The sequence below is a fragment of the Lactuca serriola genome, chromosome 7, assembly GCF_051521515.1.
Source record: "Lactuca serriola cultivar US96UC23 chromosome 7, Lser_US96UC23_V15, whole genome shotgun sequence".
NCBI lineage: Eukaryota > Viridiplantae > Streptophyta > Magnoliopsida > Asterales > Asteraceae > Lactuca > Lactuca serriola.
Genome location: NC_136414.1, coordinates 167,504,668 through 167,521,888, shown reverse-complemented (window position 1 = coordinate 167,521,888; position 17,221 = coordinate 167,504,668). Strand labels below are relative to the sequence as shown.

General features: G+C 31.2%; 1 protein-coding gene and 1 pseudogene across 1 annotated transcript; one reads left to right on the top strand and one right to left on the bottom strand.

The window, feature by feature from the left end:
* The first annotated feature begins 1,462 nt into the window (after positions 1 to 1,462).
* LOC145064536 (ribonuclease 3-like protein 3) lies at positions 1,463 to 5,563 on the top strand. Its single transcript, XM_079011965.1, has 7 exons — positions 1,463 to 1,477; positions 1,576 to 1,587; positions 1,647 to 1,742; positions 2,089 to 2,098; positions 4,737 to 4,810; positions 4,973 to 5,119; positions 5,279 to 5,563. The coding sequence occupies exons 1-7, from the start codon at positions 1,463 to 1,465 to the stop codon at positions 5,561 to 5,563; spliced, it is 639 nt and encodes a 212-aa protein (XP_078868091.1).
* A 3,632-nt stretch (positions 5,564 to 9,195) lies between these two features.
* Positions 9,196 to 17,212, bottom strand: LOC145064535 (E3 ubiquitin-protein ligase SINAT3 pseudogene; annotated as a pseudogene).
* Positions 17,213 to 17,221: the final 9 nt, after the last annotated feature.

Sequence of the window (17,221 nt, the reverse complement as noted above, 5' to 3'; positions counted from 1 at the left end):
AGGGTAGTTAAGTAATTGAATTGATTAATTAATTCAATAACAAAACTAAAAGTTATATAATTATGAAAGTTGTTATCTCCTAATTAAACCTTTATGCCATCATATACACACACCACAAAGGGTCGGCTGATCCTATTCATCCTTCGTCTTCTTCTTTGATTCATCATAGCTGGTAATGGCACGTTCTTTGAAAGCCCTCACATGTTGTCTCATCATACTCGGAAAACATACATATAACTTTTGTTGGAGAGCAATAAAACCACCACAACAATGACAACCATCATCTTTTGCCTCATCGCAACCGGAAGACACACACATTGACACATAAAACCCTACACCGACATCTTCAATATTGCAGCCAACACAACCCTATTCATCGAGGATACATATGTAGTCAAAATTGAAGCGGAGAAATCTATTGCAAAGAAAAAAAAATACATACATGGTTCTTCCCTTGTTATGATGTCTCTTCCCTCTCTCTCTCTCTCTCTCTCTCTATATATATATATATATATATATATAATGTATTTTAATTTGGTAGAAATATTTTTTTATTTGACATTTTGTATGTATTTTAATTCAAATGTTTCCATTTCCTTCCATTAATGAATCTCGGGAACAACAATTTCTTTTATTTTCTTCTCAATTCCACCAATTTTCTTTTTTTTTTCTCTTGTTAAGTTGAACTTGGGAATGGGGTGTAAAAATCGAAAGGAAGTGGGTAAAAGAAAATGCTTGAAGATAGACAGTCAATGGCGGTGGAGGTTCTTATTGGACGAGAAGGACGACAATGAGTCTTATCAGAAGAGAAGGGCAGCACTAAGTATATGTGCAGACTAAATTTGCGAAACCATGTGGCTAATGTGTAAACCAGTTAAAGAAGAAGGGTTAGAAACATGCAAACCGAAAATTAATGTGACAACTCTTGTGAAAATGAATAACTATGTTATTGCTCCCTAAACCCTTTGTGAATTAATAGTATATATTAATATATAGTATTTTTATTAAGACCATTAGCATGATTCATGAATGTTTATTTTATTGATGTAATTTAGTTTAAAATTCTTTTTTTTGTATGCCATTGCTACCGTAATATCCCCTAATCTAATAAATAAGTAGATTTTTGCCACATGACATTCTACAAGCCCCCCAAAATCGAATTTTCCCGCTACTTTTTACTAAACTGAATTGCCCAAAATGCCCTTCATTTCTTTTCTACAATAAGTATCCATATCCCCTAAACATCGGCACACCCGTCTTCAAATCTACCATATCATTTCCTTTATCATCGTATCAATCCCTCAATATTTCCTATGTATCTCAATATATCTAGGGTTTTTATTAGCCCAAACGGTGTTGAAATGGAAGTGATGAAGTCATATGGTTCCCGTCTTCCCTTTGTCAGTCGTATCCTTTTCTAAAAGTCTTCATTTTCATTTGGAAGAGTTTTGCGTCAACACCAATGGCTTCCTTTTGTGTTCGTCTCTCTAACATTACTCACCCTCGAAGGGAAAGATTTGAACATGTTTTCTTATTTTTTTTTATTGTAACATGTGTGTTTGTTTTGTTGTGTAGATTCAAGAATCGGTAGTTCAATCTTCTATGTTCTTCTACTGTCTAATCTATATTTTGATGCGTTTGTGCAGGAGGAAAAGATGTCCAACAGGATCAATGGAGATACTTTCAACCCCATCTATTTATTTTGCATATGGTTTGAAGCATGTGTGAAGGTGGGAAAGAAGGTCCATGGAGTCAACAATAACCCCACCTTTGTTGCATTCATTTACGAGTCCCTTTTTTCACTAAAATTGGTATTTGGTAACGAAATGTAAATCATGTATCTCTATAGTAATTCCTATCAATTGAAGTACTTGGTCATAAACTAGCTAGGCCCATTTTCAGTCTGAAAAATGCCTAGCCTCAACTGCATTTTGATGTAAAAGCATTTTCCACCTATGGATCGTACGCCACCAACAACAAAGTTTTAATTTCATAAGAGTAATTCACTAATTCAAATTTTGGATTTTCTATCCGTAACGAAACAAGGTTCGATTTCATGTTTTTTTTTTCATAATTTTCTATTTTTAGGTGTCTTTAGGTTTGTTCTTTTTTTATTTACTTTTTATATAAGTGGTTTGTATAAGAGGAATTTCTCATGGTTGTGATTTTTCTTAGGCTTGCAGTTTTGACCAAAGCTCAGTGAATTCACCATCCTATTACATGATTTTTAGGTAAACTATGTTACAAACCATTTCTCTCACCCCTTCTTTTCTTCTACTCTTTTTCTTTTAGATATGTAGTAGAATGGGCCATTAAGCAGGGTTTGAGAGCTTTCCTCTGTCTGAACCGTGCAAAGCTTTCATATGATATGGTTACCTTTTTATAAGTTCTTGATGGCGTGTTTCATTGCTTTCTGATGTAGGTTTTGGTGGTGATTGCTTTAATCGTAGGTTTCAAGTGTTGGATATGATAAATGGAAAAATGATGTAGAAATGTATGTGGTTAATTGGTTATACATAATGCAACGGTTTATATGCCAATAAAGGTAAGCTTCTTCTTAATTTTGAGTTTTTTTCTTAAGCCCTCACCTTCCTCTTGTATATGTCTTGCACATTACTATGAGACATTTGTATTGTACATTTATATAACTACCTGTAAGGTAACACAATGATACCTCATGTAAATTGATAGTTGTTGTTAAACATACTTTCACCATACGACCATCTTTTATCTATCTAAGTGAGCTGTCTTTATTTCTTTCATTGTATTCTTGCCTCTTGAACCTTGATTTTAAGATGAAAATTAAAGATTTTTTTTATAAACAATGAGCTAAAATATTGGGCCGAGTTATGTTGCTTTAGGAAGATGACGGACCGAATCTGGATCACGAATGATTTAGAGCAAAAGTTCTGGTATGCTTCAAACATGTTAAGAATTTGTTTATTGATTTGCTTATATTTAATTTCAAGGTTTTGATTATTGATTTTATGAACCCATGGTCTTTTACTATTCTTTAGTGGAATTTGGAACCTCGTGAATTTGCACATCAAATGGTCACTCAAAGGACACCAAGTTATAGTAACGTGTTTTTATTAATATGCTTATAGAGTCAAATATTTTATGGGATTTTCTAATATGTGCCCTAAGGACACATATAAGAAGTATTAATTATGAAAAATATTACCATAATTAAATTCAAAATACATTTATTATGGAGATTATTAATGCACTTCATATTTAATTATGGTAATATTTCTTATAATTAATGTATTTTATAATTAAGTATAGTAATATATCATCAATTAATGTTTCTTATATGTGCCCTTAGGGCACGTATTAGAAAATCTCATATTTTATTTCTTCTTTTATGACTTATGATTAACTTCTCATGGAGGATATATCACAACATCCTTCATGCATGTCTTTACATTAACATTTATGCTTCGATATTTTGTGTTAATGTTCTTGAAAATCATGTTATGTAATAGAAGGCTATTCTTAAAAATCGTTTAGCTTTGGTACTTGTAAAACAACAATATAATTTATATTTAACAAAAACATAACATATATTATAAATATATTTTAATGGTTATGATATTTTCTGATGCATTTCTTTTACGAAATATGACACCGACACACACACATACATACATACATATATATATATATATATATATATATATATATATATATATATATATATATATATATATATATATTATTTTACGTCTTTTGTTCAAATTAAAATTTGCATTCTCAAACATTTGGATCGATAAACCTTTTATTTTTTGTGACAACATAAATAACTTGAAATAACATGTCAATTATATTATTATAAGCCTTTTTATGTAAAAAAGAATGCAATAATAGTAAGTTTCATATCACCATGTATAATTATCTTTTTTCTTTTTAAGTTTATTAAATTTTATATATCATTGTATAAACATGATAATATCACCATTAAATTTTTAAAGATGTTTATTATTTAAACGTCATATTTAACATTTGTTTTATTTTATTTTTTTGAAACGGCAAACTAATTAATCTACTCCTAAATACTATATGTGTCTCCTAAGAGACTTGAACGCATGACCTCTTATTTGAGAGAGTCACTCCTTACCGCTAAGCCAAAGACCATTTGTTTTAATTAACCCGTGTAGTACACGGGTCTCACACCTAGTATCACATTATTTAAGAATATATGCTCATATTATTCTGAAATTGTAACCGAATATCTAAAATATCATGCAAAAATTAGATCGCTTTGAAGAAAGAAAAGTCAATATTTTCAAGACTCTTCTCATATGTATGAAAAGTCAATTATATCAAGAATGTTATTCTTATATATATTTTTTTATTTGACTAACTAATTAGCCTAAAATCGGGTTTTTTTTTCGAAATAGAATGTTTAGGTTTCATCCTTTATAATTGATTTTATAAGAAACTATTTAATAATAATCTAGATAAAATATTTGAATTTCCAATTTGTAGGTTGGCCTATCTCTTAATCAATTTAAAGCCTTAGCCAATTTGCTATAAAACCTCTGTAATTTCCAACATCAAGTAGTGAAAAAGTATAGAAAAGATAATTATGTTAGAAACAATATAGCACAAACATATAATAACAAATAAAAATTTGACATTCATATGTAAATAAATCATAATAATAAATTAAAAAATGGGAGAGAATATATAACAACATGAAGTATTAAAATCCAACTTGTTTAAACACGAAGCTTTGGCTCGTGCTGCCTTCAAACATGGCTTACATCGGTTTCTCAGGCACCAAGATCATTTATGTGATGAACGAGTAATCTTGATTTTGTTTCAACTTTTTCTTTTTCATTCTTTCTCCAATTCAGGCTGATATATACATTATCACCTCCAACTAAGAATACACACACACACACACACACATATATATATATATATATATATATATATATATATATATATATATATATATATGAAGATTCAAGAACTCATGGAAGGAATCAAGGAATACCCATTACACTCCACTGGTTTGATCCATTCGCCTAAGATCTTCGCAGATACTCTCGAGTCTCTAGTTGGTGTTGTCTATGTTGACACCAATTTATCGGTCGATGCTACATGGGAGGTAAACCATGACATCGTTCAACCCACTCATGCCTTCGTTTTATAACATGGGATATATGATCAAGCCTAGAAAGTCTAGGCTCATGTAACAAATGTAACTTGATATAACGATTTTGAGAGTCTATGAATTGTGACAATTAACTTGATTTTGGATTTGTAGGCGGTGAAGAACTTGTTACAACCTTTGGTCATACCAGAAAACCTTAACTTAAACCCTGTTACGAGGTTTAATGAAATGTGCCAGAAGATCGGGATAAAACTAGAATATAAAGATTTGTGGGACGATAGAGAGGAAATTGAAATATATGTAGATGATAAGTTAATTGGGATAGGAAAAAACAAGAACAAGAAAACAGTCGCAAAGAATAAAGCTGCAGCACAAGCGTACGAAAATCTTGCCAAGCAATTGGCTATGGAAAATGGTGCATTTGTTTCTGAACTTTGATTCGCATTTGTCTCTTTAGATGGGTCGAAACGTGCTTAATGTTTGGAAAGGGTTCCGATCATTGGCTTGACCTAAAATATTTTTTTTGTCTAATTTTTAAATAATTAACATTTTAATATGCCTATAAAACTTGATTATTACAATTACAATTAACTTTGATGAATGAATAAAAAAATACATGTTGTGTGCCTTCAACTAAAGATTTCGGAATGACAAGTTTTATTAGAGGCGTGCAAAGGAAGGCATATAATGTTATATAGAATATTTGTTAGATTTTGAGTCTAATAATATCAATATATTTAGATACTTTCTACGATCATAATTGCAATCACTTAGTGAAGTTAGTTGTCTGTTATGTAGAATTAAGTTTCCCGTACGTTTAAGGTGTGAGATTACATGAGTTTAGTATATAATAAAATAAACGAAAACATATTAATTAGCGTTTTAAGAATTTAATAGAGATTAAAATAATTTATAAGGTTTAAATAATAATTAAAATGTATTAAAGGTATTTAAGTAATATTAGGATCACTCCTCCTAATGAACCGTTAAGCCAAAGGCCATTTGATACACAAATTAAAAAAATCATATTTAATATGGTTAGGTTATTATTGTAATAAGTATCAAAGTACAAGGAACAATATTGAAAATTTTCAATTAAAAGCACATGAATTTAAAACCCCTAATTACAGTCCTCTTGGGCTATTTCACCATTGACATTTACCAGAGAGAGGGAGGGGGTCGACGAGCGATAGAAAAAGAAAGAAGGTAAGTATGAGGGAGAGAAACAATGAGGAGTACGGTCTTGCTCCTGCGTTTTTGTCCCTCGTTTTGCTGGTAAGTTCTCGAACCTGATCATCACATGACATTTTCTCTTTCTGTTTCACGATCTTGCTGCCATTAACAGCCCTACTCTATCTACCTCGTAGTATTGACGAGTTCATGCTACTTGCTTATGATTTTATAAAAGGAAAACAAATTGTTATGATTTTAGTTTCACCATGTCATTTTTTGTAATTGGAACTAACATGTGAGCTAAGGGGCTTCATAATTTGTATTCTAATATATATATATATATATATATATATATATATATATATATATATATATATATATATATATATACGGGGTTTTGCGGAGTGCGCACATATATAAGATCGAATTAGAAGCTTGTTCGATGACAAGTCGGGGGTCCGGGGGCAACGGCCCTAGATCTGGGATTTCCAAAGGGGTAGAGCCTCTTTGGCGGGGTCTAGGGGCAGTGCCCCTAACAGGGTCCAAGGGGAAGAGCCCCTGGCTGGGAAACCCTAAATCATCATTAAATCAGATTACATTGATTTACTTCTAAAGCAACCCATGACGGCCAACCCTAAGAGACAAACCATAATCTCGTTTATTATATAAACGACTCTTCTCTTTGAGAAGATACACACGAAAATTATTAGCTCTCTTTTCATCAAACAAACAGAGAATCCTTCTAGCAATTTGGCTTATGTTTTCTGTGCCTAGGTTCGTAAGTATCCTCATGAATTATTCTAGGCTGAATTTATTGCAACCCAAGCATAGGATAGAAATATCAGTTTGTAAAGTATTCACACGATCCAAGGGGTATCCAGATCTCCAACATAAATCTTATTTCCTCCGACAACAAATCCTTGTTAGCAAAAAACCTCTACCAAACCCTATGCATTTTTTTAGATATGAACTATAATTTCAAATTTCATCTTGATATATATATATATATATATATATATATATATATATATGTGTGTGTGTGTGTGTGTGTGTGTGTGTGTGTGTTCAAATGAGAACATTTTTTATAATTAGAACATTTGAGAACAATTTCCAGCTACACGCCTACACCGTTTCACAACCCACCACTGTATTAATTTACCAAACTCTATAATATTAAGTTGCTCCACCAAAAACCACTGGACAATAGCCGAACATCGAGTCACCGCCATCACCAGGCTGTCGCCGTCACCGGGCCGCCACCGGCAGCCAGATCAATCGGACAACCGCTGGAGTGTTGTTTATCCACTCTACGAATCTGCTTCACCTTTTTATCTCCTCTGAACCGCCTCTTGTATCTACATTCAACAGATCTTGATTGATGTTCAAGACGATCATATTTGGTGTTCACAGGCACTAAGTCGTGGCTCACAACCACTAACGACAATGACGGATTGTTGAACTTTGGTTGGAGATGACAAAATGATGAAGAATAATATGTATTTGCTATTACAAAATGAGTGTGATATAGAGGATTTAAATATCTAGCTTCACTGGAGATGAAAGCTTCGTCGTAGATGAAAGTTTCGCTGGACAAGGGAGCCACCATAAATCATTATTCATTCCGGCAATAATCCATCTGCCGACGCCATCAGTGTTGATGCCATCAAATACAAATAAACACACTTCTTAAACTCAATTGTTCAAACACCAATTTCTGAGTGAGGCAATGAATTACACTTACTTCCTTTTCCATCACCAGTTACACCTAAAACCCTAATTTCTCGATCTCAAAATCATATTTCCTGCTGAAGGATTATGTTTTTCTTTTTCAATGAGATAGAGACATACATTGTATACAGAAAGAGATGGAGAAAGATCGAAGGCGGACACATAATTGGTCATGGATTCAATTTGGAGGAGAGGGATCTCATACCGATGGGGACTCCAAAATACCAAGAAAAGGTTTTTTTTCTTTCTTTATTGAGATTCGTAATAACTCTTTTATTAATAAAATATCAATATATTGATATTCATAATCGTGACAAATGAAAAGAGTAAAATATACAATATTAACCACCGTTAAATTAAAAATACATGACCATCATATAATTATTTTATATCATTAATGAAAAATAGATAAAGTTAAAGGTATATATAAATAATATCATATGAGCATCTAGAAAAAAAAAAGATCACGTTTGTTTGTTAGTAATGTATACAATAGTATACAATGGTTTGCTTTTTTCAACAAGGCCCTTTAATTTAAGGGAAATCTCCTGAAAAATCTTAAAATTTTATCCTAATTTTACCATTTTTTCTGGTTTACCGGTTTTATTACTTATCTGTTTCACTAAAGTCTCATTATTTTACCCTAAGTTGCGAATAAGTCCCAAAATAAAATTTAATGATGATTTGGCCATTTTCTCTACGTAACATACATTTTACCGGTTTCATTACTGACCTGGATGCCTAGTCATTAAATGAGATGATGAGATGGATATGTTGATTTATATAATGCTATGTTTAGCATAAAACTTGGTATCTTGATGTATAGTATATCTTTATGGAACATAAAATGCATCCAAAGAAGACTATAATAATTACATAAACTAACAACAATTGCGTTATTTTTTACGTTTATAAGAAATATCAAATTGTCTATTTAATCTTATGTAACCCGGTATATCTATCTCATCAGACATCAACTCATTTTCTGCCATTTTTTCTTGGAAACACACATCTTATTGGTTTCATTACTGACGTAGATACATAGTCATAAATGAGATGGTTATCAAATTTTACAGTAAATGTGACATTATATAACCCATCGTATTCATCTTGTCAGCTAATTTAATAACTAGGTGTCTAAGTTAGCAATGAAACCGATAAAATGTACGTTACATGAAGAAAAGTGCCAAATCATTAGTAAATTTTATTTTGGGACTTATTTGCAAATTAGGGTAAACTAATGGGACTTTAGTGAAACATGTAAGCAATCGAACCGGTAAACCGGAAAAAAGGGTCAAATCGTCATTTTTACTAGTAATTCATACTTTTTCGTAAACAAATTTTAGTTTGGGATTTTTTCGTAAATTAGGGTAAAATTTTTGGACTTTTCTGGAGATTTCATTAACTTAATAATGAATTTGTTGAAATATTTTTCTAACGGAAATAAATCGAATAGGTAATTATGATCACTACAAATGCCTATATAATTTTATAACATATTCAACACCTATGAAATATTTATTTTCTTTGAAATTTAAAATGATTAGAAAATATAGAGAGAAAAATTGTTTAAATATTAACATTATTTATTCAGTACATATGTTCATAAAAAAATTACCTTATTCAATATTTCCAAATTTTTTTTATTTATAGGTGATAATTTTGTAATAATTTAAATGAGTAAATAAAACAAGTAAACATAACAAAATATTACCGTTAATTAAATTATATCACATTATTAAAAAGAATAATATTTCATACAGAAGAGAAGTTAATTAAATTTTGATAATAAAAACTATTTACAAAATGGTATAGGCTATATACATAAAGTCTATCCAAGTCTATACACAAAGTCCAAAAAAAGATGGATAAAAAGTTGTGACAATAAATATTTTCATACTCCTCTTTTGACAACGACTAGTCTTGTATTTTGTCTTATTTTCATATCTTATATATTATTAATTGAAAAATCAATATTTTAAGATTAATAATTTAGAGAAAAAGTAGGTATACTGATTTTATTATCAACTTTTATTGATTTCTCTTATATATAAATATTTTTCCTTTTATAATTGTAACATAATTTCAACGACAATATTCTTTTTAAATCTATTTGGTTTTATAAAGTATTCTAATTTTAAAAAATTATCATCCATAAGTATAAAATGGTGTAAATTTTTTTAATAAGGTTATTTTTGTTAAGCACATCTTACTAAATAATGTTAATATTTATTTATTGTTAGACACTTTAAGCGTTTATCTACAATACACAAAATATTTAATCACATATAATTATATATTTAATCACATATATTTAATTATATATTTTTAATCACATACTCCTGAATTATGTACATATGTGTTATCGATTCCGTAGATATTTTTGTCCACATTAATCACATGTGATTAAATACATCCAATTACATGTGATTAAATACATGAGAAAAGTTGTTGAATCGAAAATGCCAAAATAATTATTGTCCATATAAATAATATGTGATTAATACATATAATCAAATGTGATTACATACACGATAACAATTATTGAATCAATAATGCGAGAAAAAAATCGTTTCTACATAAATCATATATGATTAAAATACATATAATCACATGTGATTAAATACACAAGAACAACTATTGAATCGAGAAACAAAAATGAGTGTTGTCCACAAAAATCATATGCGATAGGTACATATAATAACATGTTATTATGTGTATCTAATCACATATGATTTATGTGGCTAAGATTCATTTTCACATTCTCGATTCAATAATTGTTTTTTTTTCCACTTTAACCATATGTGATTAAATACATTTAATCAGATGTGGTTATATGTTTCTAATCACATATGATTTTATTTGAAAAAAAATGAATATTGTCTATATAAATCATGTGTTTAGATACATACAATCACATGTGATTACATACATGATAGCAAATATTGAAATAAGAACACAAAAACAAAACATTGTCCAAATTAATCATATGCAATTAAATACATCTAATCACATGTGATTATATGAATCGAATCACATATGATTTAGTGGACGCAGTTCTTTTTCGCTTTGTCGATTGAATAGTTGTTCTCATGTATTTTATCACATGTGATTATATGTTTAATCGCATGTGATTAAGTACATGAGCACACCTATTGAACCGAGAAGGAAAAAATGAATCTTGTCCACCTCAAATCATATGTGATTATATACATATAATCACATGTGATTAAATACATTTAGTCACATACAATTTCTGTATACATGATTCATTTTTGCGTTTTCGATTCAACAGTTTTTGTTTTTCCACATTAATCATATGTGATTAAATACATACAATCACATATTATTATATACATGAGAAAAAATATAGAATAAAAAATGCGAAAACGAATACTATCAATATAAATCATATGTGATTTGATACATATAATCACATGTGATTAAGTACATGAGTACAACTATCGAATTGAGAAAGAAATAATGAAACTTGTCCAAATAAATCATATGTGATTAGGTACATATAATCACATATGATTAAATACATATAATCACATGTGATTATATCAATCTAATCACATATGATTTATGCGAACATAATTCATTTTTGCTTTGTGGATTCAATGGTTGTTCTCATGTATTTTAGCCATATGATTATACGTATAATCTTATGTGATTAAGTATATGAGCACACCTATTGAATCGAGAAGGAAAATATGCATCTTGTCCACCTTAAATCATATATGATTATATACATATAATCATATGTGACTAATTACACAGAAGCAATTATTCAGTCGAAACCGCAAAAATAAATATTGTATACATAAATCATATCTGATTAAATACATATAATGTAACGAACCAAATTCTCTACATTAGTGAAGTTAGTTTTCCATTACTAGAATTAAGCTTTATGTGTGTTTACGAAGAGAGATTGAATGTGCTTAATATATAATAAATAAAAGAAATTAGCTTAATTAGGGTATAAAGGATTTAATCGGGATTCAAATTGTTTATAGGATTTAATTATTAATTAAATTGTAATAATGTTATTTAATTAATTTTAGATTTTATTCAAGATAATAACATTTAGTGCATAAAAGTTGAAGGGTTGAAGTAAATCAAGTTAAAGTGGGAGGTGTATGGCGATCAAGGAACAAATCTCAAGGGACCAAAATCGCGAATTGGGGTTTAAAAGCCATATAAATGAATTAAAGGTTACTTTACGGAGGTTTCTACAAAAATAAATTGAAGACTACGTATTCAGGCCCATGCGTGCATTCCCATGCGACGTTTCCGGTTGCTCGTCGTCCGTTTCTTTCCTCTTCTTCGGTCCGTTTCATTTCGTTTGGGCTGCTGTGGGTTAAACAAAAGGGTTGCACGACCGCTTGTTTGAGTTGTTTCATTACAGCGCAATTGGGAGAGAGAATAGACAGATAAATCCTGTGCTAGTCTGTGCTCCGGCAAGGGCTTAGCGGTTTCGGGCGAGTGGCTAACTCCAACGAGTTGATCCTGTTTCCGGTAGTTCACTTCTGCAGATCGGTGACCTTCTTGTGTTCTGCTACATCTCCGACGAGAAGGAAACGAGAGGGAGATTCGAGTCAGTCGTGATCTTGGAGACGCACCGAAGCAGAAACATAGAGAAAAACCTGGTATGGTTTGGTTTTCTTCCTTACATGTTAGTACTTTCCTCTGGATGCTACACGAAAAAAAAAAAAGAACTCTAGATATATTTGATATTTTGGCTATTTAGATGAATGTTTCCCAAGTTCCCACTTGAATAAATTAATATCAATGAGTTTTAGTACAATCGTACATCTAGACCATGCTATGAGATGCCTTTTGGTGTAAAATCAGAGAGAGGTGAGAAAGACCTCATCTGCGCTACACCAACCTTCCTAGAAAAAAACTATATGTTTTGATCTTTTGTCAATACAATTGCTAATCTACAAATATATTATAATTTTCAAAATCTAGTTAGAGAGATGAGGCTTATGGAAGTTGGTTTAACTAAAAAAATATATGCTCAATTGCTCTTGCCGATCACAGCTCGTTAAGGCACATGTCATGGCTGCATAATCATTTTAATTATGCCATGATTTTCTAAGTATCCTATTATTCGTCACCTTAATATCACTAGGTGTTTGTAATATAAATATAAGCTTTAATATAGATCTATTATGATAAAGATAAAATATTAACTAAGGGAATGTTATAATAATAAATTTATGTTTAATAAAGTGTTAGTGTGATTAAACATAATTATAATTATGTTGAGGTACATGTGAAAAGATGTTAGTTTTAAAGTGGTAAACAATAATCTAAAACACACTGTGATGTATATAACATCTGTTATTTTAGGTCCATTATGATGTTTAGATTATTAATATGTAATCTTTAGTTGTTAGAACCTAAACTAAATGTTAAACTTATATATGTTTAGGTTTTTTTTTTTTTGAAAAGTTACGAAGATTACAAGTTGAAGTAAAAGGTTAATTCATTCGACGAACATTAAGGTGACTCAATGGACTTTTCATAAACCTTGTACATAGTCGAAAACTACTTTCCAGAAACGGCTCGATTAGTCAAATTAGAATATTATTAATTGTTGATTATGCCTATATGTGCGGTATAAGATATGTCATTGTTTTGCCCTCTGTGACATTTGTATGCTTAGTAAATTTGGTTGATATGCCTATCTTGGTACTTGATACGATTAATTGCAACTATGATATGCTATATGAAATGCTTGATATTTGACTATGATCTTGTTGAGTATCTTCTGCGTATAAATGTTATGAATCTTGGTTATGATAATACGAATATTGCATGCTTGTCAATCTTGATTATGATAATACGAATATTGCATGCTTGTACTTGATTTACGATTGATTATGCGGGGTTATGCATAGAGGGCAATGGTAGAACCTAGCACTTAGCATGAAACCCTATCCGGATATATTCGAGCCTGGTTGGTTGAAAAATACCTTCTAGGAAAAGACCTTAAGCCATTTACGAGTTGCTCGGTCTTTCTAGATGCCCGTGCGACACATGGTACGTGTACACTTCGGTGTTTGCGGACTAGAGTGGTGTTGGCCATTCGAACGAGGCTTGTACAAACATCACGTAGGTGTTGGGAGGTGGCGGACGAATGCCATCGCTTATACCAACACCAGAACAACACCACGATGTACTTGTGCATTGCATAGTCGAGTAGTGAAAGTGGAGTCTTGGGGTCGGTGTGACGGGTGGGAGTCGCGAACCACCTAAAGCATTTGGCTGGCCAAGCACACAAGTAGCGAACGGGTTTTCCCCTTGGGGTTAGGTATCACTATGAGACTACCTACGCGCTATACGATTATGATAGATTTCTTTGATATGATGATGTACGATTACGATATGATTATGCATGAAATATGATTGATGTTACACTAATGAATGATATGTAAATGGATGATACAAAAATTGAATGATTGAATTTTATGCGAAGGATGATTGATTATTGATTGATATGTCAATTTTGTTTATATGATTATAATTTGAATGATTGACCCGTTAGGGGATGGTATGTTTTCCCTTTGGTTGTGTACAAACTTCTATTGGCTCACGAAGCATTTGCTGACACTTGTTTCTTTGCTTTGTGCCTTTACGATTGGTACAGGTAGCTTTGGAGCTTGGCTTGGTGAGATGGGGTAACTTTTGGGTAGTTTATCATTAGAATAAAGATGCCACTTGGAAACATTATTTAATTTTGAAACTTATGATTTCGCTACAATTAAATACTTTTGATATTATGGTTTTGAATTGAACGTAACGTTGTGGTTTGAAATGTTTTTGAAATAAACAATGTTTACAGTCTTCCGTCGCATTTTCCGTTAAAAGATTTTAAAAATAAATAAACAAAAATTGAGTAAAAGTCATGACGTTACATATAATCACATGATTATATGTATCCAATCATATATGATTTATGTGGATGGGATTCATTGTCACATTCTCGATTCAATAATTGTTCTTTGTTCACTGTAATCATATGTGATTAAATACATATAATCATATGTGATTATATGTATATAATCACATATGATTTATATGGACAAAAAATAATAATGTCTATATAAATCATATGTGATTAGATACATATAATCACATATTATTATATACACAAGAACAACTATTTAATCGAGAACACAAAGATAACTATTGTCCATATATATCATATATGATTAATTGCATATAATCACATGTGATTATATGTATCTAATCACATAAAGTTTATGTGGAAATTATTTATTTTCACTTTCTTGATTCAATTGTTGTTCTTATGTGCATAATTACATGAGATTATATGTATCTAATTAGATATGATTTATATGGAGAATATTCATTTCACATTCTTGTTCAATAGTTGTTTTTGTACATTTAGTCACATATGATTTTTGTACACAAGATTCATTTTCGCATTTTTGGTTAAATAGTTTTCTTTTTCCACATTAATCATATGAGATTACTACATACAATCATATATGATTAAATACATAAAAAAATATTGACTCATGAATATTATCACTATAAATCATATGCGATTTGATACATATAATCACATGTGATTAAGTACATGAGTACAACTATTGAATTGAGAAAGAAATAATGAATCTTGTCCACATAAATCATTGCGATTAAATACATATAATCACATGTGATTAAAAATATTAGAACAATTATTGAATCGACGCAAGAATAAATTCCATACGAATCATATGTGATTAAATAAATATAATCACATGATTAAATACACAAGAACAACTATTGAATCAACACGTGAAAACAAATATTGTCTATATAATCATATGTGATTAAATACATATAATCACATGTGATTAAATACACGATGCCAATTATTAAATTGAAAACACAAAAATAAATATGGCCCACGTAAATAATATTTTGACAAAACTTCAAAAATGGTCCCTGTGGTTTCCGAAAATATCAAGTTTAGTCCTTAAGTTTAAAAAACCTCACAGATGGTCCCTGTGGTTTCAAAACTTTTAACAAATGGTCCTTCCGCCTAACTCCGTCAGCCTTCTACCGTTAAGTGAGGGCCATTTTCGTCATTTCAATACACAGGGACCATTTATGAGGTTTTCTCTATTTAAAAAAAAAAGAAAAAAAAATATAATTGTTTAATTAAAGGGCCCCACCCTCTCTCTCTCTCTCTCTCTCTCTCTCTCTCTCTCTTTCTCTCTCTCTCTCTTACAATGAACACAAGAACCTACCCCCCTTATTTCACCCAAATCCAGCTAAATTGACACACACATAAAGGCTTCAACCCCACTGTCAAGTTAGAATCTGAAACCCACATAGGAGGTCCGATGACCTCCTTCTCACCGCTGGAAGCCGTAACATCTCCTAACCCTCCACAATGTGATCACGACCACCATAGCAGTATGCGCGTTGAAGAACAAAATATGTTTGAATCAATGATTATATCCAAAAACACACTCAAATCGGTGCAAATTCTGGAAAATGAAAGATACGAGGGGAGGAAAAACAAAAATCCTAAAATCGGCCTTATTCTCTCTTTTTCTGTATAATCAACCCATCATGACTATCTCTTACCTTCCTATGTCTATCTTTGATACTCCTCAGTGTTCCCTCCCAAATCAGCTTCCTCCCGTTGGTTCCGACCTCTAACCTATAGCTGTAATTCCTTGCATTTGCTTCATCCCCCATGAATCGAAGAAGTGCCATGTAAACAGGTGTCATCCCTAGCTGAAACGCCTCAAAGTGAAGACAGAAGTACTGCCCAAAACAATGGAACACCTGCCAAACATAAAACATTACCCCGATAAAGAAAAAGGAAAAAACCCTAAAATCGGAAATCAGAAATCAGGGGAAAAGTTAAGGGAACTCACTATTAGCATCCAGGTAGTGTTTTCAACTTCACGGGGGTTGGATTTGACATAACTATGGTTAAAAGTACCGCCTGTGTGCATGTCGACTTTGTGGTCGTCTCTGAGATGGGTAACCAGAAAAGGAATGTCTTCGGTGACTGAACATTTAGATCCGGCGTATGGGGAGTTGTATAGTCTAAAGTTACATAAAGCCTCATGCTTGAGTTTGCTGTAAACATGGGAAGATTTTTGGACATCCCAAAGAAATATCTGGTGCACAACTGCACATGTCGGGAGA

Bases quoted from the DNA above. Each gene is read 5' to 3' on its own strand.
- LOC145064536 (XM_079011965.1), top strand. The intron at 4,811-4,972 runs GTAATCTTGATT...ATATATATGAAG, and splicing joins ATCATTTATGTGATGAACGA to ATTCAAGAACTCATGGAAGG. The intron at 5,120-5,278 runs GTAAACCATGAC...TTGGATTTGTAG, and splicing joins CGGTCGATGCTACATGGGAG to GCGGTGAAGAACTTGTTACA.